Genomic DNA, 21,317 nt, shown 5'->3' on the forward strand with positions numbered 1-21,317 from the left:
AACGAACTAACGCTCTCACATACACACATGCAGACCTGCAAACACCAGATAATTGAAGCGCAAATGGTATGGCATGATAAATTCCATTGAAAAGACGGGGTGCGCATCATTCATTCGTTGGAGCAGATGTAGCTGAACACGAATTCACAAGATGAGTACGAGACGAGAGCGACTGGTTCGTTGCACCAACTACGCTGCATAGTGGTGAGTCTGGGAACTGATTCCTTATTTCCTTTTCAGAGAAATGACTCACAAATCCCTTTTTTATCCTATTCTCGAAGCGCCTATACATCAGTCACGTATTATTATGTCTTGTTTTGCATATTGCTGTAGAAGTCAGTTATGTATAATGTACCTGCTTTTGTATGGTTGGTTGATTTGCGAGAGGGAACTAAACAGAGAGGTCATCGGTTCCGTCGGATTAGGGAAGGATGGGGAAGGGATTCGGCCGTGCCCTTTCCAAAGGAAGCGTCCCTGTATTTACCTAAAGCGATCTAGGGAAATCAAGGAAAACCTAAATCAGGATGGCCGGACGCAGGTTTGAACCGTTGTCCTCCCCTGCTTTTGTATGATTTCGTTACACGATTATAAGTAAAGAATGAAGGCAAAAACCAGGTTTTACATATTTTAGGGCTCGTAAAATATTTAGTGTTTCAAAAGAGTTCTTTCATCAAGACGTTTCACTGTTGAAGGTTTTCATTGTTGTTTCGTTCTGTCTCACCATATTTGACCCCCTAAGCCTCCTAGCTATTCTTGCTTACTCTCAAACTCCATGTCCCTTCAAGACTGGAAATTCCTTGTTCTTGAAGATTCGCATATCGTGAAGTTACAGTTCGTTAACAGGATCAGAATTCTTGACGAAGAGCCAAATTCACTGTTGATATTATTTATTTGTATTCTTTACAACCGAGAAAACTTCACCTTCCAATCTGCCATCACATTTGAATAAACTTCCCAACTCGCATATACTGCTTCGGCCGTGGATCGCAAATGTATACATCTCGTGCTGAATCATAAAGTGTCCATAAAACTGCAGGAGGAATTCTGCATGCGTACAGATCTCAACGTTCTCCCACAACTGCTGCTAGAAACGAACTCCCAAGCTCGGATAAACACGAACACTGCGCGCACAAAGCCCTTTGTAGAGTGCAGAGTCAGTCTAATTTTCTTGTGTGTTTCAAATGTTGTATTTTTGTGGATGCACGGCCTCCAGATGTTTAATAAACTTCGCTGTGTACTGGTGAGTCTGGGAACTGAATATTTATTCCTTTTTCGAAGGAATGATACCTAAATCCCTTTTTTACACCATTCTCGAAGCGTTTGTACTCCAGACACGTATTATTATGCCTGTCTGTTATGTGATTTTTATTTAACGGTGCGATTAGCTAATTTCGACTGCTTGTCATTGTGAAGTACCCGCAAAACCAACATGGAAAAGCACTACATTGTCTGCATACATCGCCATGTACAAATAACTCTTTACACATCCCATATTACTCGTTTTCACACCTGTCTGGATTCTATTGTTTACAAACCCTCGTCCACACACACTGGCACGGCGGTAGCTGAGCCGGCGGTCAATTTGAACACAACCTGTGATAGCCAGTTGTCTCGTTACTGGTCAGAATCCACATAGCTCGTGTACACACTTGTGCTGTTCCTTAGTGTGTGCTGCCAAAGTTATTATACAAGCGTCAGTGTGCGAACTTTTCAAAATGCGGTCTGGTAAACGATTCGCACTAGAATCCTGCAACAAACTCACTGGCCTTCCAATTTACCATGTTTTTAATTTGTTAGTGCCAATAGTCATTGTTCCATTTAAAAAAGTGTATGTTTGCACAAAAGATACAATTTCTAAGTATTATTACAGTCTGTTAATTAGCTAACGATACGAGACCCTAACTAACAATCCATTTTGTGAAAACCGCACATCAATAGCATTTTCAGTTTCCACAACATTTACAGTGCAAGTGATTCAGCCCATATCGGAACATGTGTTACGAACAGGATTATTGGGAGAGGATACGTGTGAGAGAGGGTGATAACGAAATGAGAGAGAAATCTAGTGGCGTACTTAATGCGTTTTAACATTTTCTGTATGTGGAATGGTGATAGTATGGCACTGAAAAATGGAAATGAGCGTTTGGCGTCATTGGCCGGGAGGCCTCTTACGGGGCAGGTCCGGCCGCCTTGGTGCAGGTCTTATTACATTCGACGCCACATTGGGAGACCTGCGCATCGGATGGGGATGAAATGATGATGAAGACAACACAACACCCAGTCCCTGAGCGGAGAAAATCCACAACCCATCCGGGAATCGAACCCGGGCCTGGTGGACGGCAATTCGTCATGCTGACCACTCAGACATCGAGGTGGACAGAGCATGGTATTAGGGATGGGCTATGATCGCGCTCGAGAAACGCGCGACGCGAAGGCAATTTCTCGAGAATTTCTCGGGTACGCTCGAGAAGTTGACAGTGCTGCGCTCTCTGAGAAATTGCGCAGACCTTCGGTACACGAAGCACTGAGCCGCAGCGGTCGTACTCGTCGTACGTACGTGCTCGGAAAACTTTCAAATTCTATGATTGATATCAACTGTACCAGCGTTATAAATGTTTACTGAAGTATTAGTATATGTCTCATAAGTCAAAAATCATAGAATTGTTGTTTAAAATAAAGCACAGAATTCGCGTAAAACAGAAGCTTTATTGTTACAAAATAAATTACCTTGTACATTCTGCATGTATGCATGCATGCTTAAACGTAAAAGAGAAGTGCTATAGCCTTTTATATACAGAAACTGCGTACATGCGTTTACTTACAGAAGAAAGAAAGGAAACAAAAGTTGTTCAGCAGAAGGCATTTTTACATTGCATTGCTACACTGCCGTCGATTTTTGTTTAGAAATATGATTTTATTAACCAATTGGGCATTTAGTCTGCTTCTTTGTTTGTTTACAAGTAGTCATGTGTTCGGAAATATTCTTTCACTGGGAACAGAAGTTGCAGGTATTGCAAGATATTTTTTTTTGCCTCGACAGCTAGACCTGGGTAACTGTTTTCATTTTTTTTCCAGTAGTGTAAATGATTATCCGTGCGTTGTAGGTACGGTTCTTCAAAATGGCTCTGAGCACTATGCGACTTAACTTCTGAGGTCATCAGCCGCCTAGAACTTAGAACTACTTAAACCTAACTAACCTAAGGACATCACACACATCCATGCCCGAGGCAGGATTCGAACCTGCGACCGTAGCGGTCACGCGGTTCCAGACTGAAGCGCCTTTAACCGCACGGCCACACCGGCCGGCGTAAGGTTCTTCCAAATATCGTTGTACCTGCAGGTCTATGCTATCACAACCGCTTCTCATTAGATTTTTATTGGAAACCTCTTCATCGAAAGAAGCCCATAAGGAACTACTGGCGTTTTGTACGACATGGTACTCGTGGCTATTGTCGTTAGCAGTCGAATGAGTAGATCGTACGGTCTCTACCACGTTTGTGCACTCTGCAATTAGGCTTGCAACGGCATGTTTTGAATGAATGGGATTCGTAAATGGTAACGTTTTGAATCTTGGGTCGAGCACTGTGGCAACGGCATGTACTTTGTTTGTTTCTATTAATCCTAGCCGGGCTATTAGCGAGTTGTGCAGATGTTGCTGTAGCTCTTGCGCCGTCGTGGTAGCCCACTTCCCATTGCATACGGTTATGATTAGCTCTCTGATTATTGGAATAGCTTTCGAAAGAGAGGTGTAGTTTTCAGTTGAGATTTCACTTGTTGCCACTTCAAATGGCTCTAGTACACATAAACATTCGCTCAAAATTCGCCACTCGTCAGCTGTGAGGTTCTCTACACCTGAATACAAAGTTGATAAACAGGCTGCAATGCATTCCTTTTGCTCCACTAGACGTTGTAGCATATAAAATGTACTGTTCCATCGGGTTTCGGTTTCCTGAATCAATTTATGAACAGGTTTATTCATTAGATCCTGGATCTCATGGAGTTTTTCATTACCGTTGCAACTTGTTTTAAAATAGCTAACATTTTTTCTGGTCTTTTCCCGCATTATGCAGAGCTCACTGTTGCTGTTCAAAGAACTTTTCACAGCTAAATTGGTAGTGTGTGCTAAACAAGGCACGTGTTGCATATCTATGTTGCCACTGTGAATAAGTTGTACGGCCTGCGTCATGTTACTGGCGTTGTCAGTTGTGATGCTTACAACTTTGTTTTCAATGTTCCATTTTGAAATCACATTATCTAACGCCTCACTAATATTTAGAGCTGTATGCTTTTCCGGGAAACGGAATGTCACGAGAGCTAAAGCTTTCAGGCACCAATTAGTGTTAATGAAATGACCAGTTACAACAATATATGCCTCACTATTGAGTGAGGTCCAAATATCGGTCGCTAAAGAAACACAAGTAGAGTCTTCCACGGCCAAGTTTACAGCCTCTTTCTGTTTATGGTAATAGTCCTCAATCATGAGGCGCAACTTTTTTCGATTTGGTATCGAGTACTGTGGGTCCAACAGTGAAACAAAACGTCGAAAACCAGTGTCCTCGACGACTGAAAGCGTTTGAAAAATAGCTCTGAGCACTATGGGACTAAACATCTGAGGTCATCAGTCCCCTAGAACTTAGAACTACTTAAACCTAACTAACCTAAGGACATCACACACATCCATGCCCGAGGCACGATTCGAACCTGCGACCGTAGCGGTCGCGCGGTCCCAGACTGAAGCGCCTAGAAGCGCTTGGCCACATCGGCCGGCGAAAGCGGTTGAAAATCGTCTGTTATCATGGCCACTAGTGCTTCATCTAGCTGTTGTTGCCGTTTACTTCCCTCTGTGAAGAGAAACGTAAGATTTTGATCAGTGCACCTGCGAGGGGATACGTTATGCTCGACAACTAGTCCAATAAAATTACATATCGCATCGTGCAAAAGCTAGGGTAGTATAGGTTTGATTTTGGGTTATGTTGTAGATTATCGGAGTACGATTAAAAAATCAATTTTTTTATGCGTGGCGGACCACTTCGGACACTATCCGAACTTTTGCATGGAATTCACCTTTTGTACCACACGTACCTGGATATTTTGTCTATCTCGCACTATTTGAAGAATGAGCCTATGTATCGACGAACGTCGCTCTTTTATTGCTCAATAAATTGTGCAGTTTAAGATGTCGAATCATGCCCGTTGTATTTTTTGATACGTTACGGAGATTTTTGCGACAAATGTTGTAAGTAACGTTATCTCCATCCTCCATAAAGTATTGCCAGCACCATGACGTTCGTTTTCGAGTGTGCATATTGATTTGAATAGCAACTTTACTCGAATGAAACCTGAGACGTACTAGTTACGAGCACAGCGAGCGTGTTTGTCTAGCGGCGGCATTCATTTCATAAAACAACAGCGGAGCGGCGTATGTTGTCGCAGCGGCACACGCCGCCGAGCCATTTCTCGTGAGCTTCTCGAGGACTGCTTGAGAACTGGAGGCTCGAGAAATTCTCGGTGCGCTCGAATCGCCTCGCCGCGCCTCGCCATCCCATCACTGTGTGGTGTTAGTGACCGGGAGATCCCGTCTACAACTGTTCGGCTGTCTCATGCAGGTCTTTCTATTTGACGCTACATCGTGAAGATGTAATGAAACGGAGAGAACACGAACACCCAGTTCCAGAGTGATGATAATCTCCGATGCGGCCAGAAATCGAACCCTGCGCCTCGCGACGCTAACCTTTAGAACACGACCTGTTGCCAACGGCGCTTCTTATGCATTTACTGAGTCAAGATTCACCGTGACATCTCACTAATATGGCTTTCTGCCATGAAATTTCTTCAGTAATCAGCAGTAGCCCTGAATCTGAAACTGTGATTATAGATGTGTATTGACTACTTGTATCAGCTATTGTAAAGAATATCACTGAATAAAATAAAATATAGCTTAACGGTTGGAGGTAATGTCAGGTTAAAATTACATGTTAAGAGTGTCATGCGGCACACTTTCAGCAGTGATTGATGTAACGTCATCGTCACACAAAAACTTCCAATCAAGTGAAACTGTACGATTAATTTCGTTGGGCTTCCTGGTATATCGCGACGTGCTTACTGAAGGGCAGAACGATGCCAGAGCAGAAAATTTATTTTTGAGTGTACGAGATGTTAGATGTGGCTACAAAAAAAAAAAAAATGGTTCAAATGGCTCTGAGCACTATGGGACTCAACATCTGTGGTCATCAGTCCCCTAGAACTACTTAAACCTAACTAACCTAAGGACAACACACACATCCATGCCCGAGGCAGGATTCGAACCTGCGACCGTAGCAGTCTCGCGGCTCCGGACTGAGCGCCTAGAACCGCTAGACCACCGCGGCCGGCGATGTGGCTACAGGTGTGCAGCAGAGTGGAGCAGTAAATGGTGTGGGCTCCAGCACAGCTCCCAGACAGTGGGGAGGACTGAAGCATTCGCCGCTGCACAGCGTGGTATGCCTGCATTCGCGTTTACCTTGTTGTTGTACATAGGCAGATCCGAGCGTGACGATTATTGCCCTTGTTGTTGGAGCTGTAGAGAGTAGACCATGTATGTATATATGTATTGGACCGGAGACCTAGAAACGACCTAGAAGCTTCGATCCGCCGCAGCCCTCAGTGGTTCACAACCTCACAACAGGCCACAGCAGTTCACCAACCCCACCGCCGCCCCACATCGAACCCAGGTTTATTCTGGGGTTCGGCCCCCAGTGGATCCACTGGGAACTTATCATACTAGACGAGTATAGTCCCAAATGTTTGCGTGGTAGAATAATTATGGTGTACGCGTGCTTGAAAACGGTGTTTTCGCAGCAGTCGCTGACACAGTGTAACTGAGTCGGAATAAGGTGAACCAGCCCGCATTCGCCGAGGTAGATGGAAAACCGCCTGAAAAACCATCCACAGGTTGGCCGGCCCACCGGACCTCGACACTAATCCGCCGGGTGGATTCGTGCCGGGGCCGTCACGCTTTCTCGCTGGGGAAGCAGCGCGTTAGACCGCGCGACTACCCGGGCATACTTAGATTGTAAACCACACTCTAATACAGATCAGGATTGAACAGGTTCTTGCGTTGGTGTGTCGTACGAGTGTCGATATTTCTGCAGGGCCGCTTACTCTAGTAGATGGGTTGGCTGTGATAAGATTGTGATATGAAAAACATCAGAAGCATTGATATGGAACGTGTTGCTAATTTTGTGTTCGCCTTTCACGCCGATGTCGGAAAGGCAACCAGGGCCACGGCATGCAGACCTTCTCCATTCGCAGCAGCGACGGTATGTGCCATTCTGTCACTGCATCAGTATCGGCTTCCAGTTGTGTGCAGGAAACTTTTGGAATACGACGCAACAATAAGTTACTGCGTTCTGAGAATACTGTATACTTGCACTGTAGCCGTTGTGCAAAGTCTGTGGGCGCAGTTTGAGGTGCTTCCTATGGCATAGTGGTTACGAAGTGAGATTCTGGCAGTTTTGCGATACAACTTCGCGCATGGTTTAAACATAGACCAGTGCTTTGAAGAAATGACTCTTTCGCTCAGTGATATATGTCCACTTCGTACAACACGCTGCGAGGACGAGAAAGCTACGATCATGAGTTACGGAGGAAAACATTGATACTGTGAGGAAAATGCTAGACAAAGACAGGCGAGTGACCTATAAGCAGATAAGGGATACCTTAGGGCTAAAAGAACCAGCAATTAATTCGATTCTGTAAGGTCCTCTGCAAGTAAAGAAACTTTGTCGTCTCTGGGTGCTGCATAGACTGACGGAAGAGCAGATGATGAGAGGTGGGGCTTTTTGCAGGGAGATGTTAAAGAAGTTTTCTAAAGGACAATCTCAGTATGTCAATAACATAGTGACAGGTGACGAAACTTGGCTGTACATCATGACGTGACGACCAAGGCTCAAAACAAATTTTGGGTCTTTGAGGGTGACGACACACCCGTAACTGTCAGAGAATCCCGATCAGTAAAGAACAAAAGATAGCTTTTTTTTTTCATCGAGTGAAAGCATGGAGCTTGTGATTTTAGACACACAGAAGACAGTCACAGCTAAATGGTAGACCGAGCAGTGCCTTCCCAAAGTCATCCAACCTTTGAGGACCCTGCGACCGTAGTCAAGAACGGACAGTTGTTTCCTCCATCACGACAACGCTCCAACTCACCGGGCCAAAACGTGTGCCAAATATTAGCGGGGTAGAGACCTGTAACTTCTTGAGCACACTCCTTACGGTCCAGTCCTTTCTCCTTGTCACTCTGCGCTGTTCCCGCGCGTGCAAATGAAGCTGGAGGAAGTGATGAGAATCTTCTGAGTGCCTGGGACAACGAGTGTGCCTTACTCCCTACAGAAACTTGGGAGAACGGGTTTAACGTATGATTTCAGAGCATGGAGAGATGTATTCAATATGGCGGAAATTATTTGGAAACAATACAATAAATAAAGCTCTATTGCAAAATTTTCCTAGTACCCTTTGTATTTCATGATAATCTCATCAGAATGTCGGATATGGAGAGAAGACATGGAAACTGAAAGAGAAGTAAAGACTGCGAATTTTTTGTCTTCACCATTTAAGATACATGTACCCTGGTGCTATTTACATGGGAGAGGAATCAAACGTTAACCTTGCTGCGACTGTCAGAAGCAAAAAGAAGGTTATCTAAACCACTTGCTGTTTTCCTGCAGTTTTTTCGAACCACAGCAGGACCGCTTACAGTCATACCTTGTGAGATTAAAGGTGCCTCTCCAACTAGTGCTTCATTCTTATTGTGTACGAAGATAGTCAAACGTAAAAATCCTTCTTTTATTTTATACGAGAGAGTAACGTATGTATATCAAATTTAGTTATTATCTGTTTTCAGTTTCATTGTGTCTCGAAGATACTCAAATATGGAAGTCACTCTTTCACTTTACAGGAGACAGTAACGTGTGTTTATGACATTTCGTTACTATCTGTGATTGCGTTAACACTAATTTCCAAGCCTATGCTTGCCAATAATTGACGAATTCTTGTTACATTCTAATTTTTTTCTACAATAGACATGTCGAAATTCCACTGCTGTAAGTATTGTACTTTAAGAGAATATTGTACGAAAATCTGAAATAATTTACATTGCGATTTCCTCCACGTATCATTTTCTACAGGGTGACAAAACTAAAATATATTTCACGCAGCTTAAGATAGTCAACCAAACTTATATCAGGCGCAACAAGACCGAATTAAGTAAGCTGTGCTGCCTACGTTAAGCTGCGTGAAATATTTTGCAAGTCAGTTTTATTTTGCCCATCCTTTATCTGTAGCAAGCTGTTGGCAGTGTGGTTCTGTAAACCAAGATATAGAACAAGGTCATTGCTGTATATTTTGTTGTAAGAACGTCGACGACACTCACTCGTGCACAACTAAGAGTGTTGACGGTGTTCCAGTTCCAGGACAGAAGGGCGATCGAGGAGAGGCTGGACCAAAGGGCGCGCCTGGAGAGCCCGGTCCCAAAGGCGACAGGGGAGATCCTGGGCGACCTGGAGTTCCAGGGGAGGACGGCGGTCCAGGACCGCAGGTAAGTTCAGAGCAAACTCATCCTGCAAACTAACAACCAGTTAAAATACTGTGGCTTCTTGACTCTGCGCATAGACATTTTTGTCAGCAACATGATCCAGACGTGACTGAGCTTCCAGAAATGGGAAACTACTTAATGGAAGTAGCTATTGCGTCAACAGGACGCGACCCATTCTCAGAGTTGTAGAACTTGTGCACTTGGGGCATCGTTTTGTGTTACTTAGAGTGATGGGCCAAAAAATTATGACTACCTGTTTAGTAGCGTGTTGGTCCACCTTTGGAATACGATACAGGAGCGATTCTCCGTGTCATGGATTGATTCCGCTAATCCTTGGCGGGTTAGGTTCTTCCGCTGCCGATCCCCGTGTTCTACAACGTGTCCTGAACGGTGTGTTCCGAAAGACCTTGTCCTGCATCAGCATTGTACCCTGTCATCTGATTTGCCACACAGCACAGTCTATACCGCTTTACAGAGCGGCCAAGCCTTCCACCTTCACGTTCTGTGACATCCGCCACATTTACGTCTGCTGGTGGTTTCACTGTCCTCCCATCGGAGCCCCCAACAATAGCACACGAGCAGCCGTCGTCCTTCGCCATTTCCGAGACGCTCCGTGATAGGCACTGGGCCGTAACAACCTACCCTTTGCGGAACTGTGGCAGTGGATCCTCCGTATTGTCGCTGTACTGATTCTCCACTCATCCCTGATTCCCTCACATACTTTCCTTGCCGCGTCAAGTCCAGTCTCCTTTTGCGCTGTCGTCTCGGCGCTTCGGATCTGTGTCCACACATTTGTCTTCCTAAGACAAATAAGGGAAATTAAACCATTATTTTCATCTATCCAGGCTTCTGTCACTGTCGCAATTTTGTTACAATCAAATATGGCCCTAGGAACTGCTTGTATACACTTTTTGTCAGTTTAAAACACACGGAAGGCAAGAGCTTCCGAAAGTCGATGACTATGGTTTTGTGGCTCATGACACTCTGGGGCTCTGCATTTAAACCGTTACACACGTGCTGAACGTAGTATCTGAAATGTCTCCGATATCTTGGGAACTCAATTACTAAAATTGTGACAGTCGATAGTGACCTCATTTCCAGTCACACTAAAGTCTCATCGTATTTCTTTCCGAGCTTTCTTCTTGGCAGCAGTTCTGTGGATCTAGTCCGGTGTTATGTATGGTCACGTGAAACAAGGGGTTTTGAGCGGGAGGGACTAAACTCACTACCTAGATACTCCTTCGTAATGTTTGCACAATTTTCCCATACTGCTGTGGTCACTTTCAGCACGCCTCTTCCGACTCCTCACCTTGCTATAGCATGGAAGCTAGTGCCTCACATCGCTGATAATGACGAGATGACAATAGAACTTTAATGATTTACACCCTGATTGTAAACCTAACACCTAACAATTGACTGACATGTGCAATCAATCTGATTTCTTCTTTGGTTTTTGTTGTGTTATTAACGTATGCCGAAGTAAACTGATTGTACTTCATATGAAAATTTCATTGGAACTTGCAACAGCTGTATATAACCAGATTTGTTACTGGTCAGTTTAAAATATTTCTCACTTTCGTTGTAGTTGTTAGCAGCCTACAAGTCACAGAAAGGGAAAAACGGCAATGCCAATAAAGAAACCGCTTATAAAATGTGAACTATACGCAAAGCTCAGGCGCAGATAAAAGAAACCTACAGCGATCCTTTGGCACAGATAACACCGACGACGCGTAGATCGCTGGAGGGAGTTTGCAACACATCTGCACAGGCAAGCCACCTAATTCTCGTAAATTCCGGGTAGGGGGGTGTGGTGAGCTCTGGCGCCACGTTCAGCCACATTCCAGATGTGTTCGACTGGGTTCACATCTGGCTAGTTGGTGGCCGGCACATCAACTGCAACTCGCCACTGTGTTCCTCGAACCACTCCATCAAACACCTTTCCTTGTGACATGGCGCATTATCTTGCTGAAGAATGCCACTGCCATCAGGAAACATGATCGTCATGAAGGGGTGCACATGGTCTGCAACCAGTGTGCGATACACCTTGGCCGTCAAGGCGCCTTACACGAGTTGCTCTGGACCCGTGGATACCAACGTGAACGGTCCCCAGAGCGTAATGGACCCGCCACCAACATGTCACTGTCCTGCAGTACAGGTGTACCCCAGGAAGGCGACCGATCCGAACCCTCCCATGGCATCGGGATTCGTCAGACCACGCAACACTCTGCCACTGCGCCAACGTCCAGTGCCGATGGTGACGAGCCCATTTCAGTAGTAGTAGCCAATGTCGTGCTGCTAACACCAGACTTCGGCGTCCGACATCTCTACTGAGCGGTGACCGCGCGACCCCACAATGTCTGAACGTGGTTTCAGCTTGGTTTCGCTATGTGTTGAAGAGCACCACAGCACTCATCGAACACCCCACAATTCGTCCTGTTTCCGCAATGCTCGAGTCGAGCCTCCGGGCCATCGCAATCTGCCCTCTATCAAACTCAGGTACAACGTGCGCCTTCCCCCATTCTATACACGGACAGCACATTCACTGTTACAACATGAGCGGTTCGTGTATCTGGCTGTAGCAGGCATTCCTCGCCTGGTGTCGCTGCTATCGCCTGGAAGGGCTTATAACGTTGGTAAGTCGGTGCTTATTATGTTCTGGTTGATCGGTGTATCATGATATGACCCCTGAAATGTTGATGTAGTAAGTCAGATGAAGATTTTAGGTTTTAAAAGGTGCTGAAATTGTGATTCGGAAAACATTACATATCGTTTTCTTCTGGTTAAAAAATTCTTGCAATATAAGCTTCACGTTGTGAGGAGTCCAGACTTTTTGATATGTCCTGCATCATAAAAGGAGTAAGAATATCTTACATTTCAGTAATGAGTTAACTGTGCAGAGATACCCTGCCGTTAACGTTTTATTTCAAAGATAACGCTGTTATGTTCGACATAAAGAAGTGATTCTTTCCCTCATACATGTAATCACATACCATTTACACAGGAATGGCTGCCTCTCAACACTGTCGATCAGTTAAATGATTCATTTACATATCGTAAATTATTTGTGTCGTAAAGACAAAGTTGCTTCGCTTTTCACAGGTCATTCGAACCTGTATTATATCACTAACAAAACCCTGATGTCAGAAGCGCGACTTTGTGACGATTTCAAAAATAAACGTATGGAAAATGATCAAATGTCTTCGTCAGAAACATAAAATTGAACTTTACATCGTTTCCTTTGTTCGCTTTCAAATGCTGCTTCTCCACACGAGAGAACAGAACCGATGCGTATTGTACGAGATATTGGCACTTATGGAGATAAAATATTACTTGCCACTACACGGGAAAAAAATTAAAGATGTAACTTTGTTATCATTTGCGGATTAAGACGAAAATAAACACGTTTACAGTGAAACTCTCCACTATGAATATGCGAAATAGAGAGGGTAAGGATTACAAATAGTAAGATACAGACACAAGCAAGTTACACACTGGGAAATAGGTATATAGCTTCGATACCCACAACACGCTCATATTTTAAGAAAGAACGCTAAAATGCTCAAATGATATAATTTTTACTAGTCTATAATGGAAGTCACTGCAACAAGTAAGGCTTTGTAAGAAATTGAGCGTAGCAGAACAGTAGAGAATAATGAATAAATCGCACAGTGATAGCAGAGAAAAGAACAAATTAACTACCAGATATATTGCCATAATATTCTGCGAAAAAGATAAGCCAAACTTTCGAAAGCGACTCTTAGATTTAATAATCGTATACTGGTAGAGGCGCCCACATTTCCCTTGAGGAAATTTCGTTACGCGCGTTACCTGTTTTTGCTGGGTTTCTTATCAACACAAAGTTTCTTAGTTGAATCTCATTCTCCCGCGCCGTCGCACGGGAACGTTTTAAGGTTCGCGACACTCTTCAGGGATACAACGAAAATTAAAAGAAAAGATAGAAAGAACAGTTCACTGCAAGCACTCTGCATAGCTTACGTTGATCGTAGCAAAGTTTTGCTCGAAAACACAGACGACGACCCTCTTCAGTGCCGAATAAACATTCCGCTTTATTTAAAACCGTGCATGCGTTCACGGCTAACAATAGACCAGTTTCTTTTTGATTGGGGTAGGAATTAATGGAACGCAATTTTTTCTGACGCCAAGATCGCTGTATATTGCTTATTTCACTGTGACCGGTCTCGACAGAAGCTTGCTGTGATCATCTGTTTTTCGTAAATTTAAAGTGCAGACACACTGTACTCATAATACTCGTACAGCGTAAGCACATCTGTTTGTCAACAATTAACAAGATGAAAATATAAAATCCACGTAGCGCTAAATGTATTCCGTGCAGGGAAGTAGCACAGGTGTAAAATGTAACGTCGTGAGCTGACTACATCAAGGTAGGCTCCGGAACAGATTTCTTATCATTAAACCGCCAGATCACTGCCATCACATAAATTCACTGATGACACGAAAACGTAACGACCACCTGCTTAATAACTTATTTGTCAGTCTCTGGAACGAATTACATTACTGATTTTACACATCAGGGACACGATAATTTGTTGGTAGGTTTGTGGAGGTATGTGGCATTAGATGTCTACGCACAGGTCATGTAACTCGCGCAAATAACGGGCCGCTGATGTGCGTACGCGGTGATGGCGCCCGATAGCGATCCAGATGGATTCAATGGGCCTTACATCAGGCTAATTTGCTAGCCGAGACATCAACACGGATTCACTATAATACGCTTTAAATCACTGTAGCACCGTTCTCGTCCCGAGACACGGACAATTATGGAGCTGAAAGACGACATCACCGTCGAGGAAGACAACAACCATGAAGGCATGCAGGTGGTTCGCAGCTGTCAGCGTGTCTTCTATTACTACCACAGGCCCCATGCAGGCGTAGAAGAATCTCTTCCAAAGCATAATACTGCTCACACCAACTTGTGTGCTTGGCGCACTGCCTGTCACGTCGATGACGGCGTGTGTGAAGACGATCATCGACCTAGTGTAGCAAAAATATGATTCACCGGAAGAGCCGACAGGTTTCCATTCATCGACGGTCGAGTTCCGATAGTCCTGTGTCCACTGCAGTCATAACTGACTATGTTGTTGCGTCAACATGTGAAGACGTAGGAGTAGTCTGCTGTGGAGCTCCATGTGCAATAATGTGCGACGAACGGTGTGCTCCGAAACGCTAGTGTGTGCACCAGCGTTGTGCTCTTTCTGCAGAGATGTCACAGATCACCATCTATCCCACTTTACAGAACAGACAAGCCTCCGAACCCCACGTTTTGTAAAGAGTCGTCGACGTCCAACCGTTTAGCGCCTAGTAAACGTTTCGCCGCCCTTCTACCTCTATTCGTAGGTGCTTACGACAGTAGCACGTGAACATTCCACCAACTTCGTCGTTTTCGAGATACTTGCTCACAGCCTCTGCGTAATAATAATCTGCCCTTTGCCAAACCCGCTAATGTCAATCTTTTGTTAATGTGTCACGTGACCGAAACTCAACCAGGCGGCGTCCAGAGTCGCGGTGAGCAATGTTCATAATGTCTCGGGTTATCGGTGTACGTGATAGCCTAGGTTTAAGTATTCATGTGAAAAAAATGGGTAACAGAAGAAATATTGAATTTAATTGATGGAATGAGAAAACATAAAAATGCAGTAAACGAAGCAGGCAAAAAGGAATACAAACGTCTCAAAAATGAGATCGACAGGAAGTGCAAAAAGGCTAAGCAGGGATGGCTAGAGGACAAATGTAAGGATGTAGAGGCTCATCTCACTAAGGGTAAGACAGATACTGCCTACAGGAAAATTAAAGGGACCTTTGGAGAAAAGAGAACCACTTGTATGAATATCAAGAGTTCAGATGGAAACCCAGTTTTAAGCATAGAAGGGAAAGCAGAAAGGTGGAAGGAGTATACAGAGTGTCTGTACAAGGGCGATGTACTTTAGGATAATATTCTGGAAATGGAATAGAATGTAAATGAAGACGAAATGGGAGATACGATACTGCGTGAAGAGTTGGACAGAGCACTGAAAGACCTGAGTCGAAACAAGACCGCCGCAGTAGACAACATTCCATTAGAACTACTGACAGCCTTGGGAGAGCCAGTCCTGACAAAACTCTACCACCTGGTGAGCAAGATGTACGAAACAGGCGAAATTCCCGCAGACTTCAGAGTATAATAATTCCAATCCCAAAGAAAGCAGGTGTTGACAGATGTGAAAATTACCGAACTATCAGTTTAATAAGTCACAGCTGCAAAATACTAACACGAATTCTTTACAGACGAATGGAAAAACTAGTGGAAGCCGATCTCGGGTAGGATCAGTTTGGATTCCGTAAAAATGTTGGAACACGTGAGGCAATACTGACCCTACGACTTATCTTAGAAGAAAGATTAAGGAAAGGCAAACCTACGTTTGTAGCTTTTGTAGACTTAGAGAAAGTTTTTGACAATGTTGACTGGAATACTCTCTTTCAAATTCTAAAGGTGGCAGGTGTAAAATACAGGAAGCGAAAGGCCATTTACAATTTGTACAGAAACCAGATGGCAGTTATAAGAGTCGAGGGACATGAAAGAGAAGCAGCGGTTGGGAAGGGTGTGAGACAGGTTTGTAGCCTCTCCCCGACGTTATTCAATCTGTATATTGAGCAAGTACTAAAGGAAACAAAAGAAAAATACGGAGTAGGTATTAAAATCCGTGGAGAAGAAATAAAAACATTGAATTTCGCCGATGACAGTGTAATTCTGTCAGAGACAGCAAAGGACTTGGAAGAGTAGTTGAACGGCATGGACAGTGTCTTGAAAGGAGGATATAAGATGAACATCAACAAAAGCAAAACGAGGATAATGGAATGTAGTCGAATTAAGTCGGGTGAAGCTGAGGGAATTAGATTAGGAAATGAGACACTTAAAGTAGTAAAGGAGTTTTGCTATTTGGGGAGCAAAATAACAGATGATGGTCGAAGTAGGGAGGATATCAATTGTAGACTCTCAATGGCAAGGAAACCGTTTCTGAAGAAGAGAAATTTGTTAACATCGAGTATAGATTTAAGTGTCAGGAAGTCGTTTCTGAAAGTATTTGTATGGAGTGTAGCCATGTATGGAAGTGAAACATGGACGATGACTTGTTTGGACAAGAAAAGAATAGAAGTTTTCGAAATGTGGTGCTACAGAAGAATGCTAAAGATTAGATGGGTAGATCACATAACTGTTGTTGTTGTGGTCTTCAGTCCTGAGACGGATTTGATGCAGCTCTCCATGCTACTCTATCCTGTGCAAGCTTCTTCATCTCCCAGTACCTACTGCAACCTACATCCTTCTGAATCTGCTTGGTGTATTCATCTCTTGGTCTCCCTCTACGATTTTTACTCTCTACGCTGCCCTCCAATGCTAAATTGGTGATCTTTTGATGCCTCAGAACATGTCCTACCAATCGATCCCTTCTTCCAGTCAAGTTGTGCCACAAACTTCTCTTCTCCGCAATCCTATTCAATACCTCCTCATTAGTTATGTGATCTACGCATCTAATCTTCAGCGTTCTTCTGTAGCACCACATTTCGAAAGCTTCTATTCTCTTCTTGTCTAAGCTATTTACCGTCCATGTTTCACTTCCATACATGGCTATACTACATACTAATACATTCAGGAACGACTTGCTAACACTTAAATCTGTACTCGATGTTAACATATTTCTCTTCTTCAGAAACGCTTTCCTTGCCATTGCCAGTCTAGATTTCATATCCTCTCTATGTCGACCATCTTCAGTTATTTTGCTCCCGAAATAGGAAAACTCCTTTACTACTTTAAGTGCCTCATTTCCTAATATAAAACCCTCAGCATCTCCCGACTTAATTCGACTACATTCCATGATCCTCGTTTTGCTTTTGTTGATGTTCATCTTATATCCTCCTTTCAAGACGCTATCCATTCCGTTCAACTGCTCTTCCAAGTTCTTTGCTGTCTCTGATAGAATTGCAATGTCATTGGCGAACCTCAAGGTTTTATTTCTTCTCCATGGATTCTGATACCTACTCCAAATTTTTCTTTTGTTTCCTTCACTGGTTACTCAATATACAGATTGAATAACATCGGGGAGAAGCTACAACTCTGTCTCACACCCTTCCCAACCACTGCTTCCCTTTCGTGCCCCTCAACTCGTTATAACTGCCGTTTGGTTTCTGTACAAATTGTAAATAGCCTTTCGCTCCGTGTATTTTACCCCTGCCACCTTCAGAATCTGAAAGAGAGTATTCCAGTCAACATTTTCAAAAGCTTTCTCGAATTTCTACAAATGATAGAAACGTAGGTTTGCCTTTCCTTAATCTAGCATCCAAGATACGTTGTAGGGCCAGTTTTGCCTCACGTGTTCCAATATTTCTACGGAATCCAAACTGATCTTCCCCGAGGTCGGCTTCTACTAGTTTTTCCATTCGTCTGCAAAGAATTCGTGTTAGTATTTTGCAGCTGTGACTTATTAAACTGATAGTTCGGTAATTTTCACATCTGTCAACACCTGCTTTCTTTGGGATTGGAATTATTATATTCTTCTTGAAGTCTGAGGGAATTTCGCCTGTCTCATACATCTTGCTCACCAGATGATAGAGTTTTGTCATTACTGGCTCTCCCAAGGCTGTCAGTAGTTCTAATGGAATGTTGTCTATTCCCAGGGCCTTGTTTCGACTTAGGTCTTTCAGTGCTCTGTCCAACTCTTCACGCAGTATCATATCTCCCATTTCATCTTCATTTACATCCTCTTTCATTTCCATAATATTGTCCTCAAGTACATCGCCCTTGTATAGACCCTCTATATACTCCTTCCACCTTTCTGCTTTCCCTTCTTTGATTCGAACTGGGTTTCCATATGAGCTCTTGATATTCTTATAAGTGGTTCTCTTCTCTCCAAAAGTATGTTTAGTTTTCCTGTAGGCAGTATCTATCTTACCCCTAGTGAGATAAGCCTCTACATCCTTACATTTGTCCTCTAGCCATCCCTGCTTAGCCATTTTGCACTTCCGGTCGATTTATTTTTGAGACGTTTGTATTCCTTTTTGTCTGCTTCATTTACTGCATTTTTATATTTTCTCCTTTCATCAATTAAATTCAATATTTCTTCTGTTACCCAAGGATTTGTACTAGCCCTCGTCTTTTTACCTACTTGATCCACTGCTGCCTTCACTACTTCATCCCTCAAAGCTACCCATTCTTCTTCTACTGCATTTCTTTCCCCCATTCCTGTCAATTGGTCCCTTATGCTCTACCTGAAACTCTGTACAACCTCTGGTCTAGTCAGTTTATCCAGGTGCCATCTCCTTATATTCCCACCTTTTTGCAGTTTCTTCAGTTTTAATCTACAGTTCATAACCAATAGATTGTGGTCAGAGTCCATATCTGCCCCTGGAAATGTCTTACAATTTGAAACCTGGTTCCTAAATCTCTGTCTTACCATTATATAATCTATCTGAAACCTGTCAGTATCTCCAGGCTTCCTCCATGTATACAACCTTCTTTTATGATCCTTGAACCAAGTGTTAGCTATGATTAAGTTGTGCTCTGTGCAAAATTCTAACAGGCGGCTTCCTCTTTCATTTCTTATCCCCTATCCATATTCACCTACTACGTTTCCTTCCTTCCCTTTTCCTACTACCGAATTCCAGTCACCCATGACTATCAATCTTTCGTCTCCCTTCACAATCTGAATAATTTCTTTTATTTCACCATGCATTTCTTTAATTTCTTCGTCATCTGCAGATCTAGTTGGCATATAAACCTGTACTACTGTAGTAGGCGTGGGCTTCGTGTCTATCTTGGCCACAATAATGCGTTCAATATGCTGTTTGTAGTAGCTTACCCCGCACTCCTATTTTTTATTCATTATAAAACCTACTCCTGCATTACCCCTATCTGACTTTGTATTTATAACCGTGTATTCGCCTGACCAGAAGTCTTTTTCCACCTGCCACTGAACTTCACTAATTCCCACTATATCTAACTTTAACCTATCCATTCCCCTCTTTAAATTTTCTAACCTACCTGCCCGATTAAGGGATCTGACATTCCACGCTCCGATCCGTAGAACGCCAGTTTTCTTTCTCCTGATAACCACGTCCTCTTGAGTAGTCCCCGCCCGGAGATTCGAATGGGGGACTATTTTAATTCCGGAATATTTTATCCAAGCGGACGTCATCATCATTAACCATACAGTAAAGCTGCATACCCTCGGGAAAAATTACGGCTGTCGTTTCCCCTTGCTTTCAACCGTTCGCAGTACCAGCACAGCAAGGCCCTTTCGGTTAGTGTTACAAGGCCAGATCAGTCAATCATCAGTTGCCCCTGCATCTATTGAAAAAGCTGCTGCCCCTCTTCAGGAACCACACGTTTGTCTGGCCTCTCAACAGATACCCCTCCGTTGTGGTTGCACCTACGGTACGGTTATGTGTATCGCTGAAGCACGCAAGCCTCCCCACCAACGGCAAGGTCCATGGTTCATGGGGGATGGATCACATAACTAATGAGGAGGTATTGAATATAATTGCGGAGAAGAGGAGTTTGTGGCACAACTTGACAAGAAGAAGGGTCCGGTTGGTAGAACATGTTCTGAGGCATAAAGAGATCACAAATTTAGCATTGCAGGACACCGTGGAGGGTATAAGTCGTAGAGGGAGACAAAGAGATGAGTACACTAAGCAGATTCAGAAGGATGTAATTAGCAGTAGGTACTGGGAGATGAAGAAGCTTGCACAGGATAGAGTAGCATGGAGAGCTGCATCAAACCAGTCTCAGAACTGAAGACCACAACAACAACAACAATGACAAAAAGAGTCAGTCACATTGACTGTGGTATTACCCACGTGGCGTACTCGTTAATATGCTTCTAGGTCAGTAATCCGTTGCATAAGTGTTTTATACCACTGTATATGACGACTAAGGAATTAGCGCTCGTGGAGTCGTAGCGCGTGCTCCGTTTACCGTCACCGTTTACCATCATGGTGATACGTCTGAAGGTGGTCCATAACAGACCGAAACCGGTAACCTCATAGATATAAGAAGTTTCTTGCTGTTGTGACTGTTCATGTGCATTTTTAAGTATTAAAAAAATCGCTGTTCTCCAAGAGAAATGTTCTCAAAATGACTAAGGAAATGTGGAGCATATCGATTGCGCTGTTGAAGTAAAACCGTTAAGTGTAGGTATTTTGCTTAATGTCTTCTGTTGATAACAGAGACGAACAGCAATATGTTACCTTCCTATATATCGTCTTTGAAGCCCACAACAATCTTCAAGATGAGTCGGTGGCTGAGTTAGAACCAACTCACACTGTAGAGTACAGTGCGCATTTGTCACAGACATTTATCACAACACAGCCAGTTAGTGTGTCAAAAATAGTATGGAACAAACAACACTACTCCACAAGACCGCTGCATCGAACTCAGCCTAACGGAAGTGCAGTGGCTGAACACTGTACTTTCACTGGCCGTTCAATGGACTGCGTGAAGCCTCATTCTTCTGGGATTCAGCGGTCGAGGAAACTGTGGAAATGCGACTAGCAGCCGACCTACTTAAACAATACGAGAATTTCCAGCTTTATAATTAATGGAAACCAATCATTTCACGTCTGTGAGCTCAGAGGCGTTGTTGTTCTGACGTTTCGCCACCTGGCATTCCAACAACTGGCACGCATTTTAGCAATTATCCACAGAATTTGCAAGCACCTGGATTTACTTTGTTAT

General features: G+C 43.6%; 1 protein-coding gene across 1 annotated transcript in view; it reads left to right on the top strand.

Moving 5' to 3' along the window:
- LOC124788368 (collagen alpha-1(I) chain-like) overlaps positions 1–21,317 on the top strand; it is a 305,934-nt gene that overhangs the window by 281,995 nt on the left and 2,622 nt on the right. Inside the window, exon 13 of the mRNA XM_047255632.1 lies at positions 9,444–9,574. Coding sequence (XP_047111588.1) covers positions 9,444–9,574 — 131 coding nt within the window. The remainder of the gene's footprint in view (positions 1–9,443; positions 9,575–21,317) is intronic.

This window comes from Schistocerca piceifrons, chromosome 3 (genome assembly GCF_021461385.2).
Source record: "Schistocerca piceifrons isolate TAMUIC-IGC-003096 chromosome 3, iqSchPice1.1, whole genome shotgun sequence".
Taxonomy (NCBI): domain Eukaryota; kingdom Metazoa; phylum Arthropoda; class Insecta; order Orthoptera; family Acrididae; genus Schistocerca; species Schistocerca piceifrons.